We start from the raw sequence: 13,186 nt of genomic DNA on the forward strand, positions 1-13,186 counted from the left end.
AAATAATCCACGACCCAAGCTCCAGCCATGGCGGATGGGGATGTCAATTTGCTTCCCAAATCATCCACAGCCCAAGCTTCAATCATAGCGAACGGTGGTGTTGATCTGTTTCTCAAATCATCCACGGGCCAAGCTCCAGCGATGGTGAACAGTGGTGTCATTTTGCTTCCCAGATTATCCACAATCCAAGCTCTAGCCATGACGGAAGGAGAAGGTAGAAGATATTTGTTTCTTCAACAAAGCTCTTTTGCAAAAGGGCCCTATTGCAGCATAAAAAACTCATAAAAATGGTTCTATAACAATACCTTTGTCGCAAAAATGTTCTACAACGAGACCCTTTTAGAAAAAATCGAAAAAATGAGCTTTTCTGCAACAAGATCTTTGTTGCGAAAAAAATTATACAACGAGCCCTTTGTTCGCAGAAAAACTCGTAAAAATGATTCTTCAACAAGACCTTTATTGTGAAAATTTCCTACAACGAGACCTTTGTTGCAGAAAAACTCATAAAGATGATTCTACAACAAGACCTTTGTTGTGAAAAAATACTGAAACAAGACCTCTCTTGCAAAAAAAAATCTGTAACAAGACCTCAGCTGCAGAAAATACCGTAACAACGCACTTGTTGCAAAGATGACTTGTCACGTAGGTAGATCAGACGGCATACACAGCTCCATCCAATGGTCAGGAAGCCGGCGGATCTTTTTATATTATCTGCCGGTGGACGCTACGCCCATAAATTATAGTCTAGACACAGGGTAATAGTTGGATAACAGAAGAAACAGTTGGGCATCTTAGATAACTGATGGATACACAAACACTTACACTATATAAGTTAATAGCCCTCTACACTGGGGTAACATACCCCTCCAGCACAAGATCCAGCTTATCCATGGCAAGAAGGGACCAAGCAACAACGATCTGAACCGTCGAGTTACCAACTGTACATAAACACTTGGTTGTTTGGCATTGCTTCACAGGGAAGTCAACCTCAACATTATGTAGATATTCAAGGCCAGATTCTGAGTAGGCTTGAATGACCACTTTCAGCGTTTGCTCTAGTTGCACTGAAACAACATTTCTTGACAGATTTACGTAACCATCAGACTGTTTCTCCATTTCCTCAACCTTACAGTTAACTAACACGACTTCCGTAGGTGTAGTTGGAACAAGATCTTCATCAGGAGATAAGTAGCAAGAAACCCGGCATCCATATTGAAAAGGCCACTCCCCTTCAACAACACGGACACCCACGATAGTGGCCTGGACCGCTCTAGTAAGGCGCCCAACACTTAACTCTAACATACCACAGCAGCTGCTGATCCTGGGGTTGGCATACTGCTGCATGGAATAGTAATTATAGGTAGAAGAGAACAATACTGTATCTTTGGTATCTGCTCCAGCATACATAATTCTAAGCTCAACTTCAAATTTAACCGTGTCCGCAGCCACAATTGCACGAGAAGGGCCAGTCAAGAGCAAAAAAGGATCCTGCAAGCATTGTTATCATCATTATCATTATCATTACTCTACTTAATCAAAACAGACTAATCAACAAGATAACATGCATGACGAGAAAGCAAAGGAGGATGAAGATACTAGCAGATTCAAATTTACATGTCAAGGCTAGCTGCTAGCCGTATCAATCTGGGATGATGAGTTATGTAAACTTTGATGTGTATTATAGATAGAGGTTGCTAGACTGACAGGTTTGTGTAAACAAGAAGTAGAAGGCACGAAGAAACAGATTCATCAAGGAAAAACAACCAGGCGATGGCTGCACCACATGCTGTAACTCACTACTGATCAGTTGATCGAAAAGTCTCACTACAGATATATGCCACGTATGAACAAACAGCAAGCCTTCTCAATTCTCTGTTTAAAAAGAAGAGGACAGAGGTAGATTTATTAATACTTCAAATTACCACAGTTTCGGGAATACTCCTGTTTGTTTAACTATGGTTTTCCTTGGATCCCAAGATCTCAAAGTATTTCAAACTATAGTTTTTTCAGAAACCATGGTATTCTCAGAAAAACTCAAAAAATACTTTGTATCCAAACAGGGCCTTAGTGTTATTAATGCATACCGCTTCAGTGACTTCTTGGCAGTTTGCCCTTGACCGGGAGAAGAGAAGGTTGCGGTTGCGGTCCACGGTGTCTCGTGCAGCAACCACCCCGTACACACGGAGCGGCCAGCGCAAGTTGGCATGCACATTCACAATTTTGATGGAGAAGATCTGCAGGGCTGGACCGGCAACAGCAGCGTGTGGAAAGATACCAGGCGTGGAGTGCGTAAATTGCATAGGGCTCAACGTGGCTGCAGAACCAAATTAAGTCAAATGAATTACTAAACTAAGTCAAGTAAAATATTTGATTATACAAGGAAAAGCTGGGAATGTTCTGATTGCACTGATTGAGATATGTGTAGTCAATTGAACTACCTAAGGTAAGCACAGCTAGCTAGAAGAAAGAAACTTACTTATGTCATCAAACGAACCACATCCTGCTATCTGACTGCCCCATATAGATTTCCAGGCGGCATGGTAAGAACTAAGATCATCCAAATTCACTCGCTTAGCAACAATTGGATCATCTACAATCTCTTTCTGTAAGGGTTCACATGAACGCTTTATATAATCCGAGATAGCCACAAATGTTTCGGATAAAATACGGAGCTTCTTGAGCTTGTCCAACCTGATGGGGATACTGGATTTCCTCAGTATAGATGCAAAAGATTGTATCCGATATGCATATTCGTGACACTCATGCAAAAGAAAATGAAGTGCTTCCTTCTGGCTGAGAACAAGATAGGGCAAACTTACCCCGAGCAAGTTGATTGCATCTGAGTCAATGTTCTGGACAGACAACTTGGACATCTCTATCATCTCGGGTGGCAACTGCTGTGGAGCGTAAATCCCTCCTTTTTTCCTTTGCCTCTCTAGATAAGCCTTCTTTCCGGCGATCGTCTCCAACCCTCGTGATTCGATCTGTCTCTCCAGGGCGGTGATCTCCCTCCTCTGGATAATAATATGGCGACAAAGAGCGTCGGCAAGGCTTTCATTATCTATGCTATGGAACGTGGCCTCCCTCCTTTTGATCTCGGTTTTGGTACTGCTGGGGAACGTGACCTCCCTCTTATTGCGGACAACGTACATGGTCCGCCCCATATCCTTCTTCGACCGGATCTCCATCTCCTCCCTATATTTCCTCTCCATCGTCCGAAATCTCCGAACCAAATTCATATCTCCCGAATTCACTATCTCTTCCCCGAAGTCCCCATCCAGCTTCTGAAATTTCCGAACCCAATCCATCTCCTTTCCGGATTCCATCTTCAACTTCATCTCCTTCTCGTATACTCTCTCTATCTTCCGGAGTTCCCCGACCAGAATCATCTCCCTCACCTTCTCCTTGCCGGATCCCTTCCCCTTCTCCTTGCCGGATGCCCTCTCTATCTCCCCGAATTCCATCTCCGTCTCCTTGCAACCGGCCGTCGTTCTCGGGTTGAGATGGGGTCTGAGGCTAAACAGGCAGGGAAACTCGCCGCCGCCGCCGCCTAGATTTTCTCTTTTTGTTGAGGTGGTTGAGGGGAGCCGCCGTCTAGGTTTTATCCGAACGCCCGCCCGGGTAAGGGTACCTATTATACTCTCGACTCACGCTCGGCCCGGGACAGCCCAATAGATCCGGACGCACCTCCAATCGCACTACTTTTTTTCTTTCAAACCCCTCAAAAAAAATACTTTTTTCTTTCAAACATGGGAAGAGACCGGAAAGTCCCAGAGCTGCCATTATCTTTATTTTTATCTTTACCTAATATTAAGGGAAAAAATTAGCATCAACCGACTAATCAAGGCGCTGCATCCGCCGCTTGATGCGCCATTGGATCAATTAAAATAACCAACCTTATCTTTTCCAGCGTCGTTCTCCTCCTCACACATATTCCTTCCCAAAATCAAGCTCCCTCTCTCTCTTCCCAAGTCAGCTTCTAGCAACAGCGTCACCCAGTCCTAGGATGGCCTCGCGGCTCACACGGGCACCGGTGGCCGGAGCGCCGAGGACGAGACGGTAGTTGTGCCTCTTGCAACATCAATCTCGCCGCTGTCCTGAGACAAGTTTCTGCAACAACCGCGTTGTTGCGGAACAATGGCGAACGACGACTGTGCAGTGCGGAACGCACTAAGAGAAGTTGCAATTTTTTAAACATGAGTCTTGTTGCAGAAAATTAGCCGCGTCGGTAGATGTTGTTGCAATTTTTGTAACAAGGATCATGTTGCAGAAATTAGGGAAGAAAGGGTTTTGCAACATGGGTCTTGTCGCAAGAAATTAGAGAGAAGTTTTTGCAACAAGTGTCTTGTTACAGAAAATTATATAAGTGGAGATTTTGCAACAAGAGTCTTGTTGCAGAAATACAAGGTTCATCGGATGGCTCATGAGACGGTGGATTTTGCGCCGAAGGACTAGTTCGCCCCGCAGACCGGGGAATCTGTTTCCGAAACCGAGGTGTTGTTGCAGGACGTAAGGAGGTGGTCATGCGCGCACGGTGGTTAGATCCGACGGCTATCGGGACGCTGATCCAATGAAGCTTCATGCGACGGATGTTTTCGCCGGCCGACGCGTAGCGGCTCCCATAATTTATAGGTTGTTGTGTTATGTGGAATATTTAAATTGTGATATGGTCCCCCCCCCCCTTTGTGCATGCATCCTCGTTAATGGGACAGCTATTTCCCATTGCTTGATAAAAGAAATCGAAGTTATTTTGAATTATTTTTTGTCCCGTTGGCCCCTTTGTTGCTTTCGGATGCCATCAAATTTGGTGCTTATCAGGAAGATGTTTCTGAAACCAACAAACACAGTTATCTGTGTCATGTAAAATGGACTGGAATAGGAACATACATACATAAATATGCTCTTTTCTTAGGTGATTATTTTGAGGAAAGCATGATTATTATGTAAAATATTGTTCAGGGCAGTCTTGTAAAAATTGCATCAAATTTTGAATCGTCTTTTTCTTGTACAACTTTTCTATTACCATTGTCATGAGCCAAACAAACAGCGATGTGTACATGTCTGTCTAACATACATGCCTCCATGATCTCAACTGCTCTGAGTTGCGAGAAGCGTGAGCCATCAGCCATATCACCAAGCATAGGCAAGCCTAAATGCAGAAAGGGAGACGCTTGTTATGATGTGCATTGTTTTTTTTAGATCTCAATTTGAGGATCACTTGATTGGCGGCGGCCACACCCCGATCCCCTTTCTCTATTCTTCTCCTACCTTTGTCCCTGGGCTCTGTCTCCTGTGATTCTCGCCCTGTACCTGAAATTGCTACTACCTGAGAGTGTAATCGGAAGGAAGTAAGGTGTTAACAGGGTTCCAGTGGAAGGGAAATCTATGGAGCGGCGCATGACTCCTAGGAAGAAGACGAAAGGACGACGTTTTGGCAAGGGTAGACTCCAGGTTCTCTCTACTCTCTATAGTGGTGGTGTTGGCCGGTCTCTGGTTCAGCAGAGTTGTAATTGTAACTTCAGGAGGGTGAAGAAGTCACCCTGTTTTGTTTTTTTTTGCGGGAAAGGACACCCTGCCTTCTGAACGCACTAGAGCAAGAAAAAAAATAATGTCACCCCTTGTTCTGCTGTGAATCGAATAGTGTGGGATGCTTCACACACACAGCTTCAGAACCTAGATGGACGTGGCACCAAGCAGCGATCGATCGGTTGAAGACATTGTCAAAAACGAAACAAGGCCTTGATCCACTCGCCTCATCATGTATACGTAGGCGTCCACGCGTGAGGAGGTCCCATGGTGGGATGTGTGGACATCCTGCCCAGTTGTCAATAAAAAAGAAACAGAAAAAACAGTAGCACGCCTTCGCCTGTCGCTAGAAGCACGCCTCTGTGACAGGCCTGACTATGGGATTCAGGGAACGAGCACACAGGGAAACTCAGCATGACACAGCGATTAGCTAATCCCGGAGGAATGCTTTACTCGAATTGAGAGATTACAGAAGAAAGTTATGCCGGCCAGAGATAAGATGCTTCTGCCATTCTACACACACGAACTCGCTCCCAGCTATTCTCTCAGGAGCTCGTGTAGGAGCGCATCCATGAACGAGAGGATGAGCTCGTCTCCCGGCGACGGCGGAGCGGGCGCGGCGGTCGAGCGCCAGCGGCGGAGAGGCCCTCATCTCCTCGGCCACCGAGGTCCCTGCGCGAGACCCGCTGCCGATCGACGCCGATGAGGGATCGGCTACGCGGAGACCGCGGAGGAGATTTCCGGTGGCGGGGAGGTTTTGGGAGGGACAGAGTGAGGAATCGGATGAGGAAGAGGGGGGATTGAGGAAGGGTTCGGTAGAGATTCTGGAGAAGAGGCGCGGCGCTTCGGTGAGGGTGAGACTGCCTTTTGTGCCGCCGGTTCCCATCACGGAGGTGCGATGGCGCCATCGGGTCAAGCGATGGGCGCCAGGGGCGGTGACCTCGTCACCACGGCCGCGTCCACAACCATTCAGGTCAGGGGCGCGCTACAGAGAACCATCAATTCCTAATCCGCCAACACTTGCGGGCTTTATTTTGCAGGGGTTTCTGCAGCGGGATTCCGCCATTGATGACGTCACAGGTGAAGCGGGGGACGAGTTTTTTTTCGAAAACTACTGGGCCTAGTGCTATTTCTCCCCACTGGGCCTCGAGGGAAGCCAAGCCCAAGCCACTTTGCTCGCTACAGTCGATACTTCAAGGACGACACAGTGCAGAACCGGGCAATAGCACCGGTTCGTAACGCCCTTTAGTCCTGGTTCATTAACCGGCACTAAAGTGTGGGCATTAAAGGTCCTTCTTTAGTACCGGTTCAGCATGAACCAGTGCTAAAGGGCAACCACGTGGCACGAGCCAGCTCCGCGGGCAGGGAGCCCTTTAGTACCGGTTGGTGACACCAACCGGTATTAAAAGGTTGGGGGTTTTGGGTTTACAATTTTTTTTTCATTTAATTTTGTGTTTTCCATTTAATTCTTTTTTGTTTGCTGGTATTTTACGATACTACATATTGTACACGTTATGCATATATATAAATAGAATTTCTAGTAGAATCGATCGTGTGTGTGTGTGTGTGTGTATATATATATATATATATGTATATATGTATATACACTAGTACAAATTCCCGTGCGTTGCATCGGGCGAAATATTAAGTATAAATTGCTCCACGTGCCATTATGCAATATTTTTGTAATAGAATTTTTGCAAACTTCAAAAATAAGGTCAATGTAACCACTGAGTGTAGCAATTAGATCTTGACACACCGCGGTCTAGCAGTGTTCGTGCAACAAAACTGTAATGACTCAAATTACTATCTTTCTCTAAAAGAAACAGAACAAGGCAACTTGCAAAAAGTAAGGCTTGACAATGTTTTTATCTGTGGGAATGACCGGCCCTGTTTGTCCTTCCTAGGTTGCGACACCGGGACGACCCACTACAAATTATGGAATGCTGCTAGTAATTACAAATACTTTTTAACAGAGATTCTGTCTCATAAGACCACACGTAGCTGAGTGCCTGAGTCAAGCATAAAAGGACATCTCAAACCAGGTCTGTCCAAAATGTCCATTCATGCCCATGTAGCCATATCACACATCAACAAAAGTTCATCCAAATAGAGCTCAACAAGAAATGCACATATAATGGCAAACATGGAAACATGAAACGGAAGTACATGACTATAGAATCTATCAAAGAAAAGAAAATACAGCCCTAATGGGGAAACCAGTTCATACTGTTGCACTCCAAAAAAATATTGAAGAAAACCGAGAAGGTCAGCCTCTAGCAAACTTTTAAAGATAAATCAGACTAAAGAGTTATCACTTAGACTCTATCCAAATTGGAGATAAAAGATGTAGTGAACAGTAAGGAAATTTTGTGGTGTGTGCGATTAGACATGCCTAACTTTAAACTTAAATTAGAATTCATGCATGCGAAATAACATCTCTATGCAACATGCACGTACTATTTCTGATACCTTGCTCTAAAGTGTATTAAATTAGCAACGGACAATGGCTGCACATGTATTGGTTAGGGGTCATCACAGATTGGAAGGAGGTCTACAACAGTACCTTGCTCTGAAGTGTATTTGCTAGGATTTTGATTTGGATCTGAAGTGTATTTGCTAGGATTTTGATTTGGATAGGTACAAGATCAAGGAGGTCCTTACAGGGGCAGTGGAGAGGTGGATGAATACCTGCGCTGGACCGAGCTGGGTACCCAAACATGGCGAACATGGCGAGTGGACTTGGACCGAGCTGGGTACCCAAACATGGCGAGTGGACTGGGACCAAAGCAGCGCGCCGTCCGGGATCCGGGTCCTCTCCTCCGACTTAACCTCTTCATGAAAGAAAGAAAGAAAGAAAATACCTTGGACCCAAAGAAGCTGAGTATGCACGGCAAGATGTATAGCAATCCCTGAGAAGATACGAAACCTCGCCCATTGCTTAATCTCGTGCCAACCAGACGTACAAACAGAGTACACGGAACCAGCATACACATACGCTCTTCATAGCATACAAAAACAGAAGTACCAATTCCAAGAAAATCTTGTAGTACAGTCTATCAGAACACAACATATACACGCATGTAGACCATGATCATCACTAAAAACAGGCCACTCCGGCTGGCAAAGAAGTGGCAGCAAAGCTCCCGACAGTACACTTGTCGTCGTCAGGCTTTTCTTTCTATACTTAACATGTAGACCTCAGAGTCATTTACTTATCCATAAGGTACAGTCTCTTGCGATCATCATATGCGTATCCAGAGTAGCTATTTTGCTGATGAGAGAGCCCCCGTCATCTAGGGTAGGACGCAAGAAGACATCTACCTCTGTCACGGACTCACGGTATCTTTTTCTTCGTCGTCATACACCAGAGCTTGGCTGAAAGACTGCAGTGCAGCGATGAGGACAGAGGAAGCTTCTTCTGTGTCCATGGGATCATCATCTTCAGTTTCTGATTCATCCTGTGACAAAGAGGATTTCAGTGCATGCAAGAAAAACTATGCAAGGCTCCAGATTCTGATGATACAACATCAATTTACTTAAGCTCTTACACGGGCAGTGAAGGTCAAGGTGAACCTAAGGAAATATCATAGTCGGCAAAAAAAAGTTGAAAGAAGACGATCAAATTAAAATCATGTAACTAAATACATAGAAGAATCTTCTTATAAATAAATCACGAAACCAATATTTTGTCCGATATTCAAAGAGCTATGTTTGATTGACTCTTCTATATTGTACAATGCTCTATGGCAACAGATAAATGAGAGCCAAAAGAGTATTATTAAAATTGCATGCATGCCTTATCATTCTTGAGAAAATTTGTAGCTCATGCCTCATGACATTTAGAAGAAAATTTTGGATAACATGTAGGTGCTATCACTTTGCAGAAGGTACCACAAAACATATAATCGCACAACAATGGTTCACATGATTACAGAAAAATTGAGAGAGAGAGAGAGAAGCAGCAACTGGTTGGAGTTTGAGAAGAACTGCAGCAACGGGTTTGAGAAGAGCTTCAGAAGAAGTGCAGCAGCAGCAGCTCTAGGAGAGATGGGACAGCCACAGCCAGCAATGAGCAGAGAGGAGAGGCAGCAGAGCCAAGGCAAGACTACTACGGAACCTACGACTAAGTCGAACTATATACTTTTACGATTGATGGGCATACTCGCGACTTCACCCATAATAATTCAAAAAAAGTTGAATCCTTCATTTTTCAAATTTGAGCATTGGCGCATATCCACTGTATGGATTAGTCATATTATCAGGTTGGATCAGTATATTACTCAACCTTCATGAATATTTTCCTTTTGCTTTCTTTTCGGTGTTTTCTTTCTATCTCTCCCACAACCCCCTGCATCCTCTTTTATGTCTCCGCTACAGTTGAGTAATACATGGTTCAGGCCGGCGTAAGCCCGCCGTAGACGAGTCAAAAAAATTAGTAAATTTGTCACATATACACAGTTTGTCGAACCAATTCCAATAATGATCAATAGACATGCATATATCTGGAAAAAAAAGGAACACACATGCGTACAGTGGAAGTGTCTCAAGGGCCAAACTATTGTGGAAACTATCATAGCAGAAATCATATTTTTCTTAATTTGGACTAAAAGGGGATGTACAAATTCTTAAATCTGTAGAAAATTATAGATTCATAAAATTCACTAAGTGATTATGTAGAGAATTATAGATTCATCAAATTCTTAAATCAGTATTTTCATAAAACAACATCTGTTAATTTGGAACTATTTGATGTTGATTGTTCGTAAGCCCATTTAGTTAGAGAAGGTTCTCAATCGGATACCATCCCGCTTTCATTCAATTAGGTTCAGCAAATTCCTGTTATTACCTTGACAGTGCCCACTGCTGGACAGAGTTAATATTTTTGGCAAGAAATCTCTGTCATAAATGAGTCCAAATTTATCTATATGTATTATGTATGTCCCCAATAATAGAAAAACATTCTGGTCCTCTTCCTCTCTAGCAAATCTTCATCAGTGACGGGGATATGCCAATAACCTTTCTCCGATTTCTAAGTTTCAGAGGTAAAGGGTGAAACAATTAGAAAGTCAACAAAGGGCTAGATGAATCTGATTGAAGAACAAAAGACAACAGAATATCTTGTTGTGCATAAATCATCAATTATATGTCCAATTAGTACTGTCCAGTTAAAGGTCCAAGCAAGAATCATAGATCTTACAACTGTACTTCCGAAAAGAACCATTCAATGTCAGATTTTTATCATTGATAAATGTCAGAATCTCATATCATACAGTGATAATCCTCCTAGATTAGGATTATACCAAATTAGTGAATGAATAAAATAACTACAATTTGGAGCTTCAAGTAAAACAAACAGTTAACTTAATTCTCTAGTCGACGGCTATGTTGGTACCTGAAGAATCATTCTGCCCCTGCTGTTAGTTCAGCACCTTGGTCCCTCATTCTTGGCGCAGCATCCGATCCCAAATCTCCAACCTGGTAGCGAATTCTGGTCAACAAATAGTAGCATGGAATACTTCTACAACTAACTTAGAATCAGACAAGACATGCTTACCATGTTGGCGTATATGACACTGGAACCACTCATGCAACCATTGTCTAGATGCGTCTCTTTAGGTTCAAAACTCTGAATTTTAGAGATGCACTTCTCTGAAAGCATAAAGATGCCATATCAGACTCAACACTTGGCTCAACAAATCATACAGTTCGGTGCAAATATTTATACTACTTTCATGTGCAAATCAAAGTGAGAGTAGTATATTGGCAATCCATATTTCAGATGGAAACGGGGAAAACAGAAGTGTGATTTTAGAGGTGAATACCTTATCCTCCAGCTCATGGATAAAATAGCCGCAGTCAGATGCGTGCTAGGCGACAGCCTCCTGCTCAGAGGTCGTGGCTCTTCTTCCACCTCCCTCTGCGCCCGTTGATCTAGATGGAACAGGGAGTGCCGCATCCTCGTGCGACAGATCGATTGACCCGACTCCCGCCTCTTCCTCGACCTCTTTGCTGCGTGGGCGGCAAGACGACGACGTGCAAGAGAGGAGTTGGGGAAGAAAGAAAGAAGGAGCGGCAGAGGAGGCATGCGGCTCCCGAGCTCAGCGCCGCCTCCCCGCCATGGCCACCGCCCCCTGCAAGCTTGCAGCGCCGTGGTCCGTGGCTTCGACGCCGGCGAACTCCTCGCCCCGGCCGACTCTCCATTTTCTCCTCCTTCATCTCCATGTGCGCCTCCCGCCTCGCTGCTGCCGCTTGATGCCGCGCCCGAGCGCAGCGCTGCCTCGACGCCTCGCTGCTGCATCCCGGGAGCGCAGCGCCGCATCCCCGCCTCGCTGCCGCGAACTGATGCGGCGCCCTCGCGGCCGCATCTCCCAAGCCCAGCGCCGTCTCCCGCGAGCCCACTCGGAGTTGTCGCCGCCGTGAAGGGCGCCGCCCGCCGCGCTGGAAAGGAACGTATGGATAAGATAGAAGAAAGGACTGCGGGTTGATTTCTTACAAACGTAGTTTTTTTTTTTGTAAAATCAAAATGTTTTCTCAGATCCACTTAAAAATAGGGACCGCGGGTTGAATTCCCGAAAACAAAAGGACTTTTCTACAAAATTGCTAACAACGTACGACTTTATTACTCGGGAAATATATATAAATATATATATATATATAGGACGCCAGTTTGGGACACCTAGGTGCCTGGGCATCTTGCCTATCCATCGTTAGATCGTGTTTAGCGACAAATTTGGAAATCAATGTAAATGATTTAATTACTAGTTAATTTGGCAGGCTTTAATTCTTTAACTGTCCCATGCATGCATGTCACATCATAGAAAAGGAAGGTGATTAAAATACCATAGTGAATAAAAATCAACATTTATTACCTCCTTATATATCACTTATTAATTCGTAGAATAAATCACTACGTATGTAAAATACACATGTATATTACGTAACTTCAGCAGTAGGTATACACATATCCACCATCTAATTGGGTATACACATACACATACCCGTACATGTACCTTTTTTCAAGACAGGCACATATATACATAATTTTGTTAGTTGATATATGCATATCTGCGTATGTACATAATTTCGTTACGGGTATATGCATACCCGCATCTGTACATAATTTCTTTGGTAGGTATACGCATACCCGCGTATGTATATAATTTCTTTTTTGCAGGGGTATGTATATAATTTTGTTCGTAGGTATATGTATACCCATGTATGTACATAATTTTGTTAGTTGGTATATACATATCTGCTACGTATATAATTTCTTTAATACCTAAAAACCTAGAATAAATCATTGGATATATACGTATCCGTGTATATACATAATTTCATTAGTAGGTATATATACCATGGGTATATTTATATTATTTGGAGTCGGCGCACAATTTGTTGATATAGATAATAAAAAAAATTGTCATGAATATCTCAGAATAGTATCAACTTTTATGTATACATTTATTCATATGTGCGTAGAAAAAATGCACAGGCCGACGAGTCACATTGTGCGTACATATTATATCTGTTTCCTTTTTATTCTGTCATTCTCTCTCCATCAATTAATGTGTGTTTTAATTCTATTCAAATCAATAAATACAAATGGGTGGACATGCGAGCTATTAAATGCTAGGTGCCTGGGCACCTAGGTGCCCCA

At 43.7% G+C, this 13,186-nt stretch overlaps 1 protein-coding gene and 1 long non-coding RNA gene across 3 annotated transcripts; both read right to left on the reverse strand.

The window, feature by feature from the left end:
• Positions 1 to 632: 632 nt before the first annotated feature.
• Positions 633 to 3,617, reverse strand: LOC125534343. Of its 2 annotated transcripts, XM_048697595.1 has the most exons (4): positions 2,820 to 2,956; positions 2,477 to 2,691; positions 2,085 to 2,314; positions 633 to 1,488 (listed from the first exon to the last, which is right to left on the reverse strand). In XM_048697595.1, exons 1-4 carry the CDS (start codon positions 2,837 to 2,839, stop codon positions 844 to 846), a joined length of 1,110 nt encoding a protein of 369 aa, XP_048553552.1. In that variant the 5' UTR covers positions 2,840 to 2,956; the 3' UTR covers positions 633 to 843. The 2 variants fall into 2 exon arrangements, with proteins under 2 accessions (XP_048553552.1, XP_048553551.1); XM_048697594.1 differs by having other exon boundaries at positions 2,477 to 3,617.
• Positions 3,618 to 8,500: 4,883 nt separating this feature from the next.
• On the reverse strand, positions 8,501 to 12,016 carry LOC125540111. The gene is made up of 4 exons (XR_007297191.1): positions 11,352 to 12,016; positions 11,084 to 11,178; positions 10,922 to 11,004; positions 8,501 to 8,987 (listed from the first exon to the last, which is right to left on the reverse strand). It is a non-coding gene; the product is annotated as an uncharacterized LOC125540111 (long non-coding RNA).
• Positions 12,017 to 13,186: the final 1,170 nt, after the last annotated feature.

This window comes from Triticum urartu, chromosome 2 (assembly GCF_003073215.2).
Source record: "Triticum urartu cultivar G1812 chromosome 2, Tu2.1, whole genome shotgun sequence".
Taxonomy (NCBI): Eukaryota; Viridiplantae; Streptophyta; class Magnoliopsida; order Poales; family Poaceae; genus Triticum; species Triticum urartu.